The following is a 15,576-nucleotide window of genomic DNA, read 5'->3' on the forward strand; positions in this document are numbered from 1 at the left end:
TGACCCGCATATGGTCATCATATAAGAGAAGACCATAATAATATTTAATGGTAATAAAGGTAATGCGGATGCCAGATTATACCGGACTCCCTATTTAGCTGTCTCTTTCCCAGAGGATAGCAAGGAGTCCTGTTATATTTGTCATGTTTGCTAGGGGGATTTGTTTGCTTATCCAGTACTTAGCGAATCTCTTGTACTAAAATAATTTCTTTTTTTCTTGTTTATTGAGTGACACAGGAATTTGCATACAGTTGGATTATACTTCACCATTGCTTGATCTGGTCTCTATATTGCAGTTCTGTGGATCGGCATATTAGCCTAGCTTTGGATGCTGGCTGTTGCAGGGCTATATTGCAGTTCTGTGGATCGGCATATTAGCCTAGCTTTGGATGCTGGCTGTTGCAGGGCTATATTGCAGTTCTGTGGATCGGCATATTAGCCTAGCTTTGGATGCTGGCTGTTGCAGGGCTATATTGCAGTTCTGTGGATCGGCATATTAGCCTAGCTTTGGATGCTGGCTGTTGCAGGGCTATTTTGTAGTGTGAGCTTTGGGCACTTGGCTCTGCATCATGGCACTTTCCTAAGTGTCCTGTTAGCTGTGGAGCATTCTTCAGGTCCAGAGTTGCGATTCTGTCTCTGAAGACTTAATTAGTGAGTAAGGCCAATTGGGCTAAAACACCAGGAGCTCTTCTGCCTATTGGACTGCTTGGCACCTTTCAATATTCCCAAGGCTGCCAGTTTTATAATGGAAAGGTTTAAAGCTGAGGGACTGAGTGCTAATATCCGCTAGGTGGAGTATGTGCTCTGTGTTCTTTCTTTCCCACAATTCAATGTAGTGGAAGTACCATCCTGCTCCTGCTCCTGCTATAAAAAGCACCTTATAGAATGCTGGTCTTTTCCTACTGCTTGCCTAGAGTGACCTGGTCACCTCCAGCCATCTGATCCTCATTAGCAACAGCTGCCTAGATTTGTGAGTGCCTGAGGCTCCAAGGGGCTTCTACTCAGTATCCTCGGAGGCAATCGATGTCTGCCTGCTTGCTAGAATTTGGTACTTACAGAAATGTCATCATAGAAGCCTCTCCTCTTGGTGTGGATGAGCCCCCTACCCTATCTTCAGGGGCCTCTTTTACAACTCAGGAATTTGTGGCAAAATGCACACAATTCCCCACAGATGTTGACCGCAGAGTGTACTCTGGCACCATCCTCTGCAGGATCTATCTCTGACCTTCCAGATTGCTGGGACCCTCCATGACTCAGTTTCAGAGTCCAGACTGTTTTTGAATCACCACAGTTTCCTGTTGTCACCTCAGAATTACAAAAAGTTGTTTCAGACCTTATTGCTGCAGTGTGTAATGTATTGTGTATTACCCTGCATTTGCAGGAACAGCCTGCTGTCTCCAGCCTTGGGTCTTTAAAAAAATCTTACAGCTGCAAAGACGGTTCCACTACACGTGGTATTACCCTATGCAGATTGGAAGCATCCTGAAGGGTCACTGGCCCCACTTGAGAGGGAATTTGTTAAACTCTATACTTACTGTGGATCCACCAGTGATTCAAATTAACAGTGAATCTGCTAGGGAGGTAGAGGGCATGCTGACCTGCTGACAGGCAATTGGAATCCCTGCTTAAATCCCAGTTTATTCTTGAAGGTTCTGCCTTTTGTTCTATTCTGACTATAACCCTAGTCTTTCAAACACTGAACTGGGTTATGTCCATTAAAAATGATCTTTCCACCACCGGGGTAGACCTCTTTTCAATTTAGTGTGTGAAGTAGATGTCTGGAGCCTTACAATTAAACTGTGCTGGCTTATTTCAAGCATCAACCATCAACCCCTGCATGGGTCTGCTCTCCATTTAGATGCGCATGCGATGCTAATGCCACAAAGCATCTGACTCACTTGGCATTCGATGGAAAGCGTCTTTGTCCCCACACTTGTTACTGTGATCAAGGAATCCACAGAAGGCCAGAGCATACTCCTGCTTCAGTGTAGGAGGCCTAGGGAGAGGTTTTAGGATAGTTTGCCTTTCAGGTGCAGAGTGCTTGCTGTTAGGCTCACAGGCTACCTCCTGGCCTCTGGTACATTAGTTTCTCCATCTTTTCTTCCCTGTACTACTGCACAGATTAATGCACCTGGCCTGGTCCCTTGGGTTCCTCCCACTCCTGGAACCCCTGGGTCACCACTCTCTTCTTCAGAGAACTGCCATTTCCTTGGAGCATCCTAGACTCTGTGTCCTCCCACTCCTGATAAATTCTATGACCTACTGGATCAATGGAGTTCAGTTTTGACTGTCTCATCAACATAGAGATCCACATCCTCGGTGTTGCTCTTGCACAACTGATACCTCTCAGATTCAGATTCCTTGACCTGCTAGATCCATTAAGGACCAATTTTGACTGTCCCTTATCTTTATTGGGATCCGCATAATTGATGTTGCTCATGCACACTCTCAGATTGAGATTCTCTGTCCTGCTAGGTCAATAGGGACCAACTTTGACTGTACCTAATCCGGTTAGGGACCCACATCCTCGGTGTTGCTCATGCACTCCTGATACATCTCAAAGCGTAGACGGCATGTCAAACCTTTGTTATTAAAGGGTTGCTCCTCTACCTTTCTTTATAGGAGCATTGGGCATTAGGACTCTCCTATTAGAAATGTCTTCCGTTCTCCTATCTCTTCCAGGTCTTCTCCACTGTTGCAGGTTAAGTTCCCAGTCAATTGTGTCTGACTATATGGGCCAGGTAGTCCCTGGTGTGTTCACTCCTATCCATCAGGTGGTTGGTGTGGGGTTTTCTCTTGTTTGGAGGGTTCCTTTTACAGAACAATCATAGTCTTTAGTCTGCTGTCTGGTGCCCCTGAACAAGTGGTTTCATCTACACTCCACTCTGGGAAAGTCTCTTGATTTGGACTCTGTTGGACAACAGATTGGTACTGTTGTGCCTTTTCCACTGGGAAGAAATAAGAATCCTCCCTATGTTAGGAGAGGTAGCCTGGCTTTTGTGCTGGACATTATCTTGAGTGTCAGTCTCACTTGCAGTGTTTCCATGCAGCAAAATTACCTGGCATGGGTTCCAATCTACTGGTAACCTCTGGAGCTGGAGAAGAGGCCCATGCCTTAGGGTGCACCTCTGAAGGAGAGCTCAGAATGATACTGGGCTGCAGGTGGGCACAACACTCAGTCCCTTTGACTTTGGGGGAACCTCTTCCAGGGCTGATTGGTAGCATTCAGAAAGTTTTTTTAAGTGCTCTCCTTGTTTTCCCTTCAATCAGGTGCTCCCTCTAAGGATACTAAAGCTTTCCTGGATCTGGGGGACTAGGAGTATTCGTTGGCCTACATTACACTCCAAAACTGCAAATCTTGCCCAAATCATCCAGTTGTTTGCTAACTCTGACCACAGAGGCCTCAAGGGTACTACTGTATCTTCTGGAGATTCTGTATCTCATCCTCCCGTGGCCTTGCTGGCCTCTGTGCCATCAGCCAGTGAGATTCTGAGTCACTCTAATCTTTATGTAATGGCTCCAAAGAGTCATAATCTTTTGCCATCACATCCAAATTAAAAGAGGGGTGTGTACGTCCTAAGAATTTCTCAGTACCTGTGCCACTACATTGCTAAATAGGATTTTCAATGAGACCATGTTATGGGATTTGATTAATGCACAATTGTTTACTCTGACATAGAATTCATTGAACATATGCTTGATGAACCTTAGAGGACAGATGAAGTGCTCATTGTTTCATACCTCCTGCAGTGATGGAGTAACTCTGCTAGATAGGTGGGCCTTACAGGAGGAATACTCTAAGGGGTAGAATCTAATATTTAACTTGATATGTATTATATATCACTTAGGTGTAAAGTCTTTAAATCTTCATAAATCCGCGAAAGATGTCCAAATATAGCAATAGTGCTGAATATTACTTGTTCCTTCACCAAATGCACCACGTGCACCACACCAGATATAGGGGTGCTCACCTTATTGATAGACCCCAGCAAGAGGTCAAACCAGGCAATTCCCTTCTTAACCAGGGGAGGGGGCCCTCAATCACTTATTACTGTTTGCACTATGGCCTAGACCATCTTAGATTGTTGCTTGACTAGCTCTCTCCCAATATCGTGAGCTTTATGTTGTAAGACTTTGACAATGTTCTGTGTAGAATTGTATGTTACATTTTGTGTGAATAAACGCAGTATTGAAAAAAAAAAAGAAGTTCATGAGATGACTCTAACTTAAAGATCAACTACAAGTAACCCTTTCATATCTGGTTTTCACACCTTGTGTTAATATTTAGCTCTAGCAAAAGTCCTAATATTTCAATTTTTAAAGAAGTACTGCAGATTATAAAGCCAAGGCATTTATTTGATGTAAAATTGCGTGCTTTGGTCCGATACATCAATCTTCAGTTATCAAATATATAAATATATATACACACAGATTAATGTACTATACAGGTACAGCTTCCCACACACAGTAAAACAAAACAACAATCTGAGTTATTACTGGATGTTTACCTTAAAAAAAATACCAGTTGTAGTACAAAACGTTGTTTTACCTCTTTTGGCTGTTATCTTAATTATGAAGGTAATAGCCCACTGTAGTCCATTCTTTTACCAAATTTTAGTAAGCTCTGTCGTAAAAATTGCATTTTATATGTGTAAAGCTTTGCTTGTGCAATGGTGCCACCTAATGGCCCTCTTTTAGTATGCAGCTATAAAGCATTACAAGCACAAGTTCATAAAATGTAGAACCAACTGCAGGGCAATCCACAATCCTGTTTTATGGGAAAGGTTTTTTTTTTTTTTCTTTTAATAGATTTGTATGATGGGGGAATTGAAAAAAGTGCACTTGCTAAGTTTTTTATTCAGTTCTTTTATGGTACAGATCAGTAGGTTTTGGTGGACCTAAAGCTGAATGAAAGATCTCAATTAAGAAAACATACCAAAAGCCATCTAAATCGGGCATTTTACTTGCCATTAAGGGACAAAGGACTAAATACATTCTGAGCTCCCTGTGACTGTATATTCCCTTACATATAAAAAGACAGTGTCAATGTTCTTAAAAAAAACATACAAGTGGATGAAGATAAAGATTATATTCTAGACATTCAGCAAAGAAGAAAAATGCAGTGCCTTTCTGTAACTTATGGGTTCTGCATATTGCTTGTTTGCTTTCCTTTCCCCCCATTTTCTCCAGTATTTATAAACCGCCTATTTGTCAGTGCTCTCTCGGGGGATAGTTTATCGAATGACATCACTTCTGTGAATCCAGGTAATCTCTGCAGATTCCACGGATTATGCTAGGAACAATTTGCTCCAGCCCTGGAAATTCTCTGCTGAAGAAGGTGTGGGAGTTTTTGGGTTCAGATGCCATGTCCTTTAGGTCGTCAAGAGGTGCCCAAGCTACGCCGACAGAAAACACGGTTACACCTATAAAAACAAAAGTATAATGATTATTAGTCAACCTTATACCAAGGCAGGATGGGGTTCCATCCAGGATGAAAATAGTTTTAGTATTGTGTTACAGAAGCCTACTTATTTTAAATGGGCTGCCAATGTACCTCAGTGGTCCTTAGTTGGACACGACCCATTTGTGTAATACACACAGCAAAGCACTACCACATGTTGCTGTACACTACAATGCAGGTGCATTGAAATGCCATTCATAATTAATGGCACCGATGTGCATTACCACATCGCAAAAGTGTGATATGGCCTTTAGTGTGGCAGTTTCCCAAAAAGTTTGATTTCCATAGTCACACAGGCTGCCCGCAGCTCAGAGGAAGATCCGGGCGGTGCGGCTGATTGAAATCGCGCTTGACAAGGACCTCGGCAGCTGCACCTGTCAGAAAATTAAAAGTGCGGGTGTCTGCACTGAGTGTCTTGTGTCCGGGTGCACGCTGGCTGTTCACCAGGACACAACACACCAAAACCGGACTGCCGGGTCAAAATCGGACGGGTGACAACCCTAGTGCAATTAGAAAATAATGGCACCGCCAGCGTGATCAGAAGTGGTGGGTGATTCCATGACCGTTCGGCCATCCGCACAGCTTCGTGCACAATGGCTGTGCAGTCACGGATCGCCATAGTGTGAACCTAGCCTCAGGCCTAGAGATTATACGCAAATACAAAATACTGTACATTCCCACTAGCACATGCTATTCCCGGTTTAGCCAGTAGGGAAATCCATACAATCTGATTTGTATGACTATTAAAGGAGAACTATGGGGTTAAGGCTTTTCCCCATAGTTCTCCTTAGGGCAACGGGAGGACACAAACTAGCGTCCTCCCGTCACCCTAGGCTCAGTATACCGCGAGCTGCAGCTCGCGGTATACTGAGACGCCGCAGTATACCGCGAGCTGCTGCTTGCGGTATACTGAGACGCCGCAGCTGAAGTGGATCCCGACAATTATGTCTGGATCCGCCCAGCTGCGTGACTGACAGCTGGCTATGCCTATCTAGAGGCAAAGCCAGCTGTACCCGCCCCCTCCCCCGTCCGTTCCGCCAGTCAGCGCTGGCGGATCGGAGCAGGGAGGGGGGAATCGAGAGCCGTGAGAGCCGTGACAGGATCGAGAGGTGAGCGAACGCCGGTATGTGTTCGCTCACCTCCCGATCTACTAAGCCGACCTGTGACAGTCTTATTGTCACAGGTCAGCTAGAACTATGAGGTGAGTGAAAAGCACTCACCTTACTGTATAGTTCTCCTTTAAGTTATGACTATAAATTATTAGAAAGCAAACTAAAGCTATAATGTGCTGATTAATAGTCAAATGTTGATAATGACATAACTACCGTAAATGCTATGCAATGTTCAGAAATGAGCACTGACCCATAATAACTGATCTGATATCTAGACTGTAGCTGGATGGTTATGTCTAACTGCCTGTTATTGGATGGTGCACAACACTGCTCTTTGTATTGCATCATTCAGTAAACACCAAAGTTACATTCGTAAATAATGTCTTTTCTTAATTTTTTTAATTTTATCACTGATATTGTGTTTATGTGACAGGGAACATGTTTAAACATTTTAAGATCCCTGACCAAATATTTAACAGCAGTTAAAAAATTTCCAGTTGAAAAAATTGAGATAATATGGAATAGAGAGTGGTGAACTAAGTCCAATGGATCTGCTGTTATTGGGAAAATGTAACTGCTGCAAAAGAAAGCCAACAACAATGTGGAACCCAGCGGATTGATTCATCTATTTGACACACAGAGGAATAATTAAACCTGACATACTGCCCACTGTTATACCCTCTACATTCCTCCCCTGCACATGCTGCCCACTGTTACATTCTCCACACTCCCCTCCTGCACATACTGCCCACTGTTATACCCTTCACATTCCTCTCCTGCACATACTGCCCACTGTTATACCCTTCACATTCATTCCTCTCCTGCACATACTGCCCACTGTTATACCCCCCACACTCCTCTCCTGCACAACATGCCCACTGTTCTACCCTCCACTCTCCTCTCCTGCATATACTGCCGACCGCCATACCCCCCCACAATCCTCTCCTGCATGTACTACCCACTATCAAACTCTCCACACTTCTCTCCTGCACATACTGCCCACTGTCATAGTTTTCACAAGGGATGCACCAAAACTTGGCATTTTCATGAGAGCTACCAGGGTTGCAGCGGTTGCAGCTGGGACCTGGTTCTGGTGCTTCACCACTGTCCTGAAATCATTAGTCTGTATTGTTTTAGAAAAACTGTCACATGACAATAAACAAAAATGTATCAGTACTTGTACTTGTAAGTACTTGGGCAAGTACCAGTACTTGTACTCGCAAAACTGGTATCGGTGCATCCCTTTATTTATATTTATAAATACAAAATCATACATTAAAACAGAGATGTACAAATCCCAGAAGCTCCGCGTGCTCCTTACAAATGACAGCTGCCTCCTAACTTTTTAATTTTTCTTAGTCTAGTCTTGGAGCTGGAAAAGTATCTCTACTTGTACTTGTACCGAGTACTGTACTTGGTATCGGTGCATCCCTACTTTTTACAATCCTATCCTGCACATACTGCCCACCTTCATTCCCCCCACACATTCCTCTCCTGCACATACTGCCCGCCATCATACCCCCAATACTCCTCTCCTGCACATACTGCCCTCTGTTATACCCTCTACAATCCTCTCCTTCACATTCCTATCTACTGACGGCTGTCATATTCTCCACATTCCTCTCCAACACATACTACCTACTACCCTGGCACACATCTCCTGCACCTACTGCCCTTGCCTTACCCTCCACACTCCTGTCCTGCACAATACTATTCACTCTCATACCATCTACACTCTTCTTCTTCACATACACTCACTGTCATACCCTCAACACTCTTCTGTACTTACTCACATACTGCCAGTTTTCATACCCTCGATACTCCTCTGCTGCACATACTGCCCAATGTCATACCTTTGACACTTCTCTTCTACCCATATTGCTCACTATCATACCCTCCACCTTTCTCTCCAGCACATACTGCCCAATGTCATATTCTCCATACTTCTCTCTTACACGTACAACCCAATGTCATACCTTTTTCTCTCTTCTGTGGCACATTCTTCCCACTAAAGCACTTTTTAGGATGGTTTGTAATATCTACCATCTTTCTATGAAAAACAGCATGAACAGTACATTTGCTGTTTTATGCTGCTTTTTTGCATAACTCAGTGGACCGCAAATAAACACGACCCTTATCCTAGAGAAAGTATACATTGAGTGTTCCAGCCCTACGAACAGCTGCCCCTCTTCTTGCAATATGTGGTCAGGAATAATCTGAATATACATTTTCTTTACCTTCTTTGTGTGCAGCAATAGCTGGCCCCCTGACATCGTCATAAGACTGGCCATCAGTGATGAGAACTAGGAAGTTTTTGTTGTGCCCGTCTTTAGTTGGCTGGAATACACTGCGCAAAGCAAAGTTGATGGCATCTCCAGTAGCAGTGCCACCACTCATGTAAGGGATGTTGTAAATGGCCCGCAGGACATCTTCCTTGGCGGCGTAGTCATTCAGGCCAAACTCTAAACGCTGATCATAAGTGAACTGTACGGCGGCTACTTTTGCACCAACATCAGACACTTCAAATGCACGCACAATGTTAGATATGAAGTCCAGCATGATACGGAAGTTTTGATCCCCGATGCTACTGGAGCCATCAATCAGGAACGCAATGTTGACAGAGTTGTAACAGGTCTTGCTGCAGAGAAGCTGCTCGTGTGTACACAACTTTTGGATCAGAGGCTTTGTGTATTTAGTGGTACCAAACCAGCTTTGCATGTGGAAGGAGAAAAAGCTATTGTTCTTGCAAACGGCCTATAAAAAAAAGTAATGCAATCTTTTTATATAAAAGTCCAAACTTATATCATGCTATTTCAAATTAACTGCAAAACTCCTATTTAGCGGCAGCTCAAGTTTCCCTGTTACCCAGGTTCTGTTACTGTGTTGGGATGTAGTGGTTCTGAGGTAGGGATCATCTCATAAGACCCCCACCACCACTACCAAACCACCACAACCACCACTACTACCACTGTTCCATTTCCTTTTCTGGACCTGGCTGGAGGTGGGGGGCAACCGATGTAAACAGACGCCCGTTCCTTTAGATCCAGCTACGCATAGACTTACATTGGGCATCCGATTAGGTCCACCTTCAAAGCTGGCAGGCCGACCTGATCGGACCACCCATGTGAGAGTAAATCATTGTGTTACAACATTTCTTTATTTAAGAGCTGTTACTACTCACTTTGTCTATAAATGCTACATCCTGCACCATTCCAAGTTCTTCTGGGGATGGAGGTGCCACCGACACAATGAAGACATTGATGCCATATTCTCGAGCTATTATACCAGCCTCTTCGATGTTGTCAGAGGGCCATCCATCAATAAATACCACCATGACTTTTGGGATTCCTTTTCGCACTCCATTATTGATAGTGAAGAAAGACTGAGCTGTATGTTTTATAGCTTTACCTAAATATAAGCAGAGGGGAGATTCAATAGAAGTAGAGTACACAGAATAAAATGTAAATGTCTGTGGCTACAAACTGGTAGCTGAATGAAAGGAGAGGAGGTACATATCACAGCTTTTACATATAAGTTTACAGTTCTAGGGAGATGGGCAGTGGCTGTTGTTACTGCATGTCTACTGTGGCTCTAGTTTTACTTCATTGATCTGGTTCAATATAGATGCAGCGTACTGGATTGTTGCCTTGACATTTCACTAGATCGAGACTTCATTAACATAGAGACATGCAGGGAAAGTTTCCTAGAGCAGCTGTATCCCTACCCCTGGATGCAGAAGTTTGGGTCCAGGGGCTTGTATCTGTAGTAGATGTAGATCGGCGATTACCAGTGTGCAGCCGCATCTGGTCATTGAGCTTTACAGGTGGCTGCAAATGCAACAGATGTCACTCCCGGATGCAGGTTTCTGCATGGACTTTTGCATGCTATATGGCGCTGCGTGTCTGCATGAATGAGGCCTAAAGAAACGGCAGCAAACTTATAAGTCATCCCTCTGCTCAGCGTGGTCAGAGGGACAGCTGTTGTGTGCTGCTCCCTGTACAACTCAATGTAAAATTGCGGCTCTCACTCCTGGCTGAAAGTTTCGATATGGATGTGTATGCTTTATAGCTCCCTACATATGTGTGTGTATGAGGTCTTATTGTCCAGTGAAACAGCTGGGAATAAAGAGGTGACCTGGTTGTATTGCTTAACTGCAGCAGAAAAGGTTTAGTCCTCCAATGTCGCTCTGGCTCTGTAAATTCTTTGACGGGTATAACAGCTCCTGTGTATATATGTCAGCTGCTCATTTAGCAGTTTGTCTGGAGTTTAGCTTTGAGTAAATGAAAATGTAGCCCATTCGCCCTAATTGTAACGGCTCTTTAAATTTAGTGTTGCTGGAACTGTAATCAGTCTGGCTGATTTGTAGTCTGTAACCATTTGGTCCTTTCTAGGTGGTCTGCTATTGTCTGCACCTACCTGTAGTCGGATGTGACCCTACCAAAGAGTGGGCAGCCAGTGGGAGGACATTGGGGTTGTTTATGTCTCTTCAGCCATTCACTAGGAGTTTCATGGCCAGTGGCACATAATGGGGAAGTGCATAAATACTCAGGAATTGCCATGTGCTCAGGGCAGCCTGGGGGTAGGGTGTACACAGTTGGAGAAGCTAACTAGACCTGAAGTCTGCAGAGGTCAGATGTGGACCCAGGTGGGGTCTGGAACTGTCTGGAATGGAGAACCAGAGGATGAAAAAAAAGAGGTGGACTGCCTTCAAAGGGGAGGCAGTCTAAGGGTTCACAAATGATCGGGACAGACCCGAATTTTTGTATCCACTTCAATAAAATCCCCCCCCTTAGTGGGGCTACAATCTATTAAATATAATCCGATGAATGTCACCAACTGAATACAGGTCAATATGAATCAAAAGGAATAACTCATTATAGAGTACACCAACTAAAGATAAATATAACTAACCTGTTTTTTCACCATTTTTCACCTAGAGAAGGTGCTGCTGACATTCAAAAGGTAGTGAACATAGGGTTTTGACTCAAAGGTGCACAAATCAATTCGGGTCAAAAATCACCACCCAGAACAAAATAGCTTATAGTCAGTGTTCATTCAGTTTTTATTGCGTATGTCATTTTTGTTTAAATGTATGTAGTGGTGTTTGGATATACACCAAATAAAGTTGTTTCTTTGGACAAAATACTAAAATTGGGTCTTTCCCGATCATTTGTAAACCCTTAGACTGCCTCCCCTTTGAAGGCAGTCCACCTCTCTTTTCTCATATGCTGTTATCAGGTTACTGATACGGTTGACAGACCCCTCTTTAAAGGGTAATAGAACGAGCACGGATCTCCAGGAGTAAAACAATCCCGTTTTTTGTATCCGGAGAACCAGAGGAGCTTTTATTTGCTGGAGGTGCCAGAAATGATGACATAGACCTCAGGAACAAGTCTGGTGTCTTTCCCAGAGAAGATCTTAAGCATATTCTTTATCCAGCTGTGGTTCCATTACACAGTGTCATCCTCTGCTCAACTAAACCTATTCCTGCACTGTGGAAGCTGGAAGGGATTGGTGAGTCTGGAGTCTAATGTCTATGGGTGGCTGTAGCCCTTTACCCTCTCTCCCAGTTTTGAAAAGGTCCTTAAAGTGACTGGCGCCCAATTCAGTATTCATTTCCCAAAACCTGGCTACGGATCCATCCCTGAGATTGAAATGTGAGCCCTCCCTGCCTCTGGGGTTCACCACCTGCCTTTGGGGGTCAGGGGTGCTAAAAAAAAACAAACATTGTTAATTTCATTGAGTTTCTGTTTTGAGGTTCATCATTCCTAACCTATGTTAGAGTTTCCTCCTTTGTAGCTGATCTCTTTCACTGCAAACATGACGTCCTTTGCAGAGGTGAAATTCTTCAGAAAGAACTCTGTCTTTGGCAGTTCGCTGTGTAAAATAATTGAGACACATGCAGTGAATAAGGTGTGTCATCTTTCATAACCATTATTCTCAATCACATTCCGTAATCTGAAAAACATATTACCTGGCTTGCACTACTCCTACGTGAGGCCCGTCTGTGCCAATTCCCAGCATGAAAGCCACTTTAGCTACAAAATTCTTCTGCAGGTTGAACCGGCGCTGTCCGATGTTGTTACTGCCATCCATCAGGAAGGCAATTTCAGCTTTACAGTCTAGATGTGAAGAGGGGAAGATAAGACTTGTACAGTAATTACATTAACTACTTACAGAATCCTGCTTATAAAAATAAAGATTCCAGGTGGTTCTAGTAGACATGCACGCTTTCACTGCTCTTTTTACACAGTTATTTTATACCTTTATTTCCAGTTGACTTTTGTGGTGTTTTCTTCTGGCGTCTAGCTGCAAGAATAAGACAAATACAATCTGTATTATTTCCTTCACATGTCCAGTATAGGTTTGTCTAAAGCAGCTTTTCTCAACCAGGGCACCTCCTGACTTCCTCAGGGGTGCCTCAAAATTTTTACACAGCATCATGCCTTTCCATGGTGCAGGTAGGTCGGCAGGGAGGGTGGGAACCATTCAGAAAGGCCTTCTCTACTTCCCGTTCTCTGCCATGCTGCCACAGCTGTGGCTCCTGAGGTGATGGTAGGACTCTGATATGGGGGATTTGATGTAAACGGGGAACTTTGATATCAAAGAAGACACTAAAATATGAAGGGGGGAACTGATCAGTAGGGAGGCTTGTGATATGAAAGGGGGGACTCTGATGTGAAGGGTGAACTTTGATATGAAAGGGGGGACTCTGTTGTGAAGGGTGAACTTTGATGGGAAGGGGGCTCCTGATATGAAGGGGAAACTTTTTTTGTGTTTTTGCATGGTTTACCCTAATTAATTGCATTTTAGACTAGGTTGCCTTGAGATTTTCATCCCTTTAAAGGGCTCTGTGACTGAAAAAAAGGTTGAGAACTGTTGGTCTATAGTACATATAATCAAAAGATAACGTGTGGGGATTTACTAAATAATAGAGCATCATTCACTTTCAAAGTGAATTTTCACTTACAGTATATAGTGACTGAGGTGAAAGAAAGTGAAAATTCACTTTGCAAAAATTAACCAGCAATGTACAAGCTTGCATGTGATTGGATGGTTGATGTCAGCACAACTTTTCCTGATTCACTTAGCTCAGTGAATTTTCTCTTTGCAAATTTACGCTTTGTTTCACCTCATTCAAGCAGCAGTTTTATTAGTTTTTTTATTGCCTTTCCGGCTTCTCATTCCCGGCTACATTTTAAAATAAAACCTTTTTTTTTTTTTTATTAAAGACCTTATGATAGATGGAGTGCCATCAGAGGGGAAGAGGAACCTATTACTGCTGACATGAGAGGTAATTTAACCTCTACAGTGTGCACTCCCCATGCTCCCCATCCTCTCCAACCAGAAGTTCAAGCAGCGGCATTGATCTTTACGAAGTGAGTGTCAAAAAAAGTAAGAAATTTGGGATATAGTCTCAACACATAGATGCTGCTTTAAATTACTTTGATGGAAGCAAATACTTTAGGAGAAGAATAGAGGAGTGTTTAATGCTACTTTAGGATAAGTGACAATTCACTCTGAAAGAGAACATGTTCTATTCCTTTAGTAAATCAGGGTCATAAACCAGTGAGGATAGCTATAACGAGGCCATTATGAAGCCATTATACATCGGCCTCATTACTTTCCAAATCACCGACCTGGAACAAGTACACAGATAAGCAACTCTGACTTTACTTTGATTTCACTGCCGCTCATGCTTATTCCATGTCATTGATTTGGAGAATACTGAAGCCAGAGACAGTCAATTAGCATTTCGGGACAATGTTGTGATGAAAGCCTTGACATCTCTCTCAGAACAGGTTTCCTGATGCATCTGTACATCCTCTGAGTGACAGTACTAAAGGGGTCGAACACCCGCTGTCATATCAATGAACGAGAGGTTCATCGGTGGTGCCTAGCCAAAGCTGGTAAACAGGATGTCAGATACCTTTGTGGACTTATTTTAACATCACTGAACCTTTGCCAAATGGGATTCTTTTAAGTTAGCTCCATATATAAAAAACATATATTCATTATCTTAAAATGAGTTACATGATGGGGCAAATATTGTTACTCACTTGTACTGGTAGACACTGGTTTTCCTGAGACCTCCATCCCACGACTCTTGTATTCTGAAAGAAAGTAAAGGACATTTATGTACTTTACTGATCGTGACACACCCCAGGTCTGAGGGGTGTGGCTTTTAGCCAGCTCTGCAAGTGCAGACCACTGCTGTGTGAGAGATAAAAGAAACAGAATTTTCACTAAAAGAAAAATGTATTTTAAGGCATTTCCTTAAAAAAACAAAAACAAATCACAAATCATAAAATCATAGCATGCATAGACTGCATAGCTGCTCCTGTTAGCTCCGGCAATCGGTAATTCCTTTCGGCTGGAGCTCTGACAGTTCTGAGCTCCGACCAAAAGGAAGGATTAGTAAGGTCTGCACCGGACCTTACTAATCAACCACTGGATCACCAGGGAGTGTGCAGGTGACAAGGCTCTCTATTTTATTTTATGTGTGTGAGGGACAGGGGGTATTATTCTGCGTGTGTGTGTATTAGGCCCCATTCATATCTGTAAAGGTGGCCATACACTGTACAACCATCGCAAGACCTTAGTCTTGCGATGGTTGTAAAGTGATTAAAAAACGTACGATCTGCCCATCTTGGACAGGCAGATCGTACTCTCATACTTAAGATGACTGCAATGAGGGGCGGGCTTAAGATGACTGCAAACGGGCTGTGTGCGATTCCCGGTGGGTTTTCTAGCCTGCTGGTTCGACGGAAGACGTGCGACCGTACAGTAGAAACGGTCGCACGCCTTCCATACACTGCACGATTCTCGTACGATCGCGGGATTTCCCGCGATTCTCGTACGAGAATCGTGCAGTGTATGGGCACAGTGGCGTAACTACCGCCGGTGCGGACGCACCAGCGCCGGATCGGTACCCAGCGGCCAGCGGTCCCCCCATCTCTGCGCCGAGAGTGTCGGATCATCCGTTCATCCGACACTCCCGGC

The 15,576-nt window shown here is 43.6% G+C and overlaps 1 protein-coding gene across 1 annotated transcript in view; it reads right to left on the reverse strand.

Moving 5' to 3' along the window:
• Positions 1–4,859: 4,859 nt before the first annotated feature.
• COCH (cochlin) overlaps positions 4,860–15,576 on the reverse strand; it is a 48,147-nt gene continuing 37,430 nt past the window's right edge. The window contains exons 5-11 of the mRNA XM_018554153.1: positions 14,634–14,687; positions 12,838–12,882; positions 12,548–12,695; positions 12,347–12,450; positions 9,755–9,981; positions 8,811–9,327; positions 4,860–5,423 (exon numbers count right to left, since the gene is read on the reverse strand). Of these exons, the coding sequence (XP_018409655.1) occupies positions 5,248–5,423; positions 8,811–9,327; positions 9,755–9,981; positions 12,347–12,450; positions 12,548–12,695; positions 12,838–12,882; positions 14,634–14,687 (1,271 nt within the window). The 3' untranslated portion in view covers positions 4,860–5,247. The remainder of the gene's footprint in view (positions 5,424–8,810; positions 9,328–9,754; positions 9,982–12,346; positions 12,451–12,547; positions 12,696–12,837; positions 12,883–14,633; positions 14,688–15,576) is intronic.

Source organism: Nanorana parkeri, unplaced genomic scaffold, assembly GCF_000935625.1.
Source record: "Nanorana parkeri isolate BGI_ZX_2015 unplaced genomic scaffold, ASM93562v1 scaffold144, whole genome shotgun sequence".
NCBI lineage: Eukaryota > Metazoa > Chordata > Amphibia > Anura > Dicroglossidae > Nanorana > Nanorana parkeri.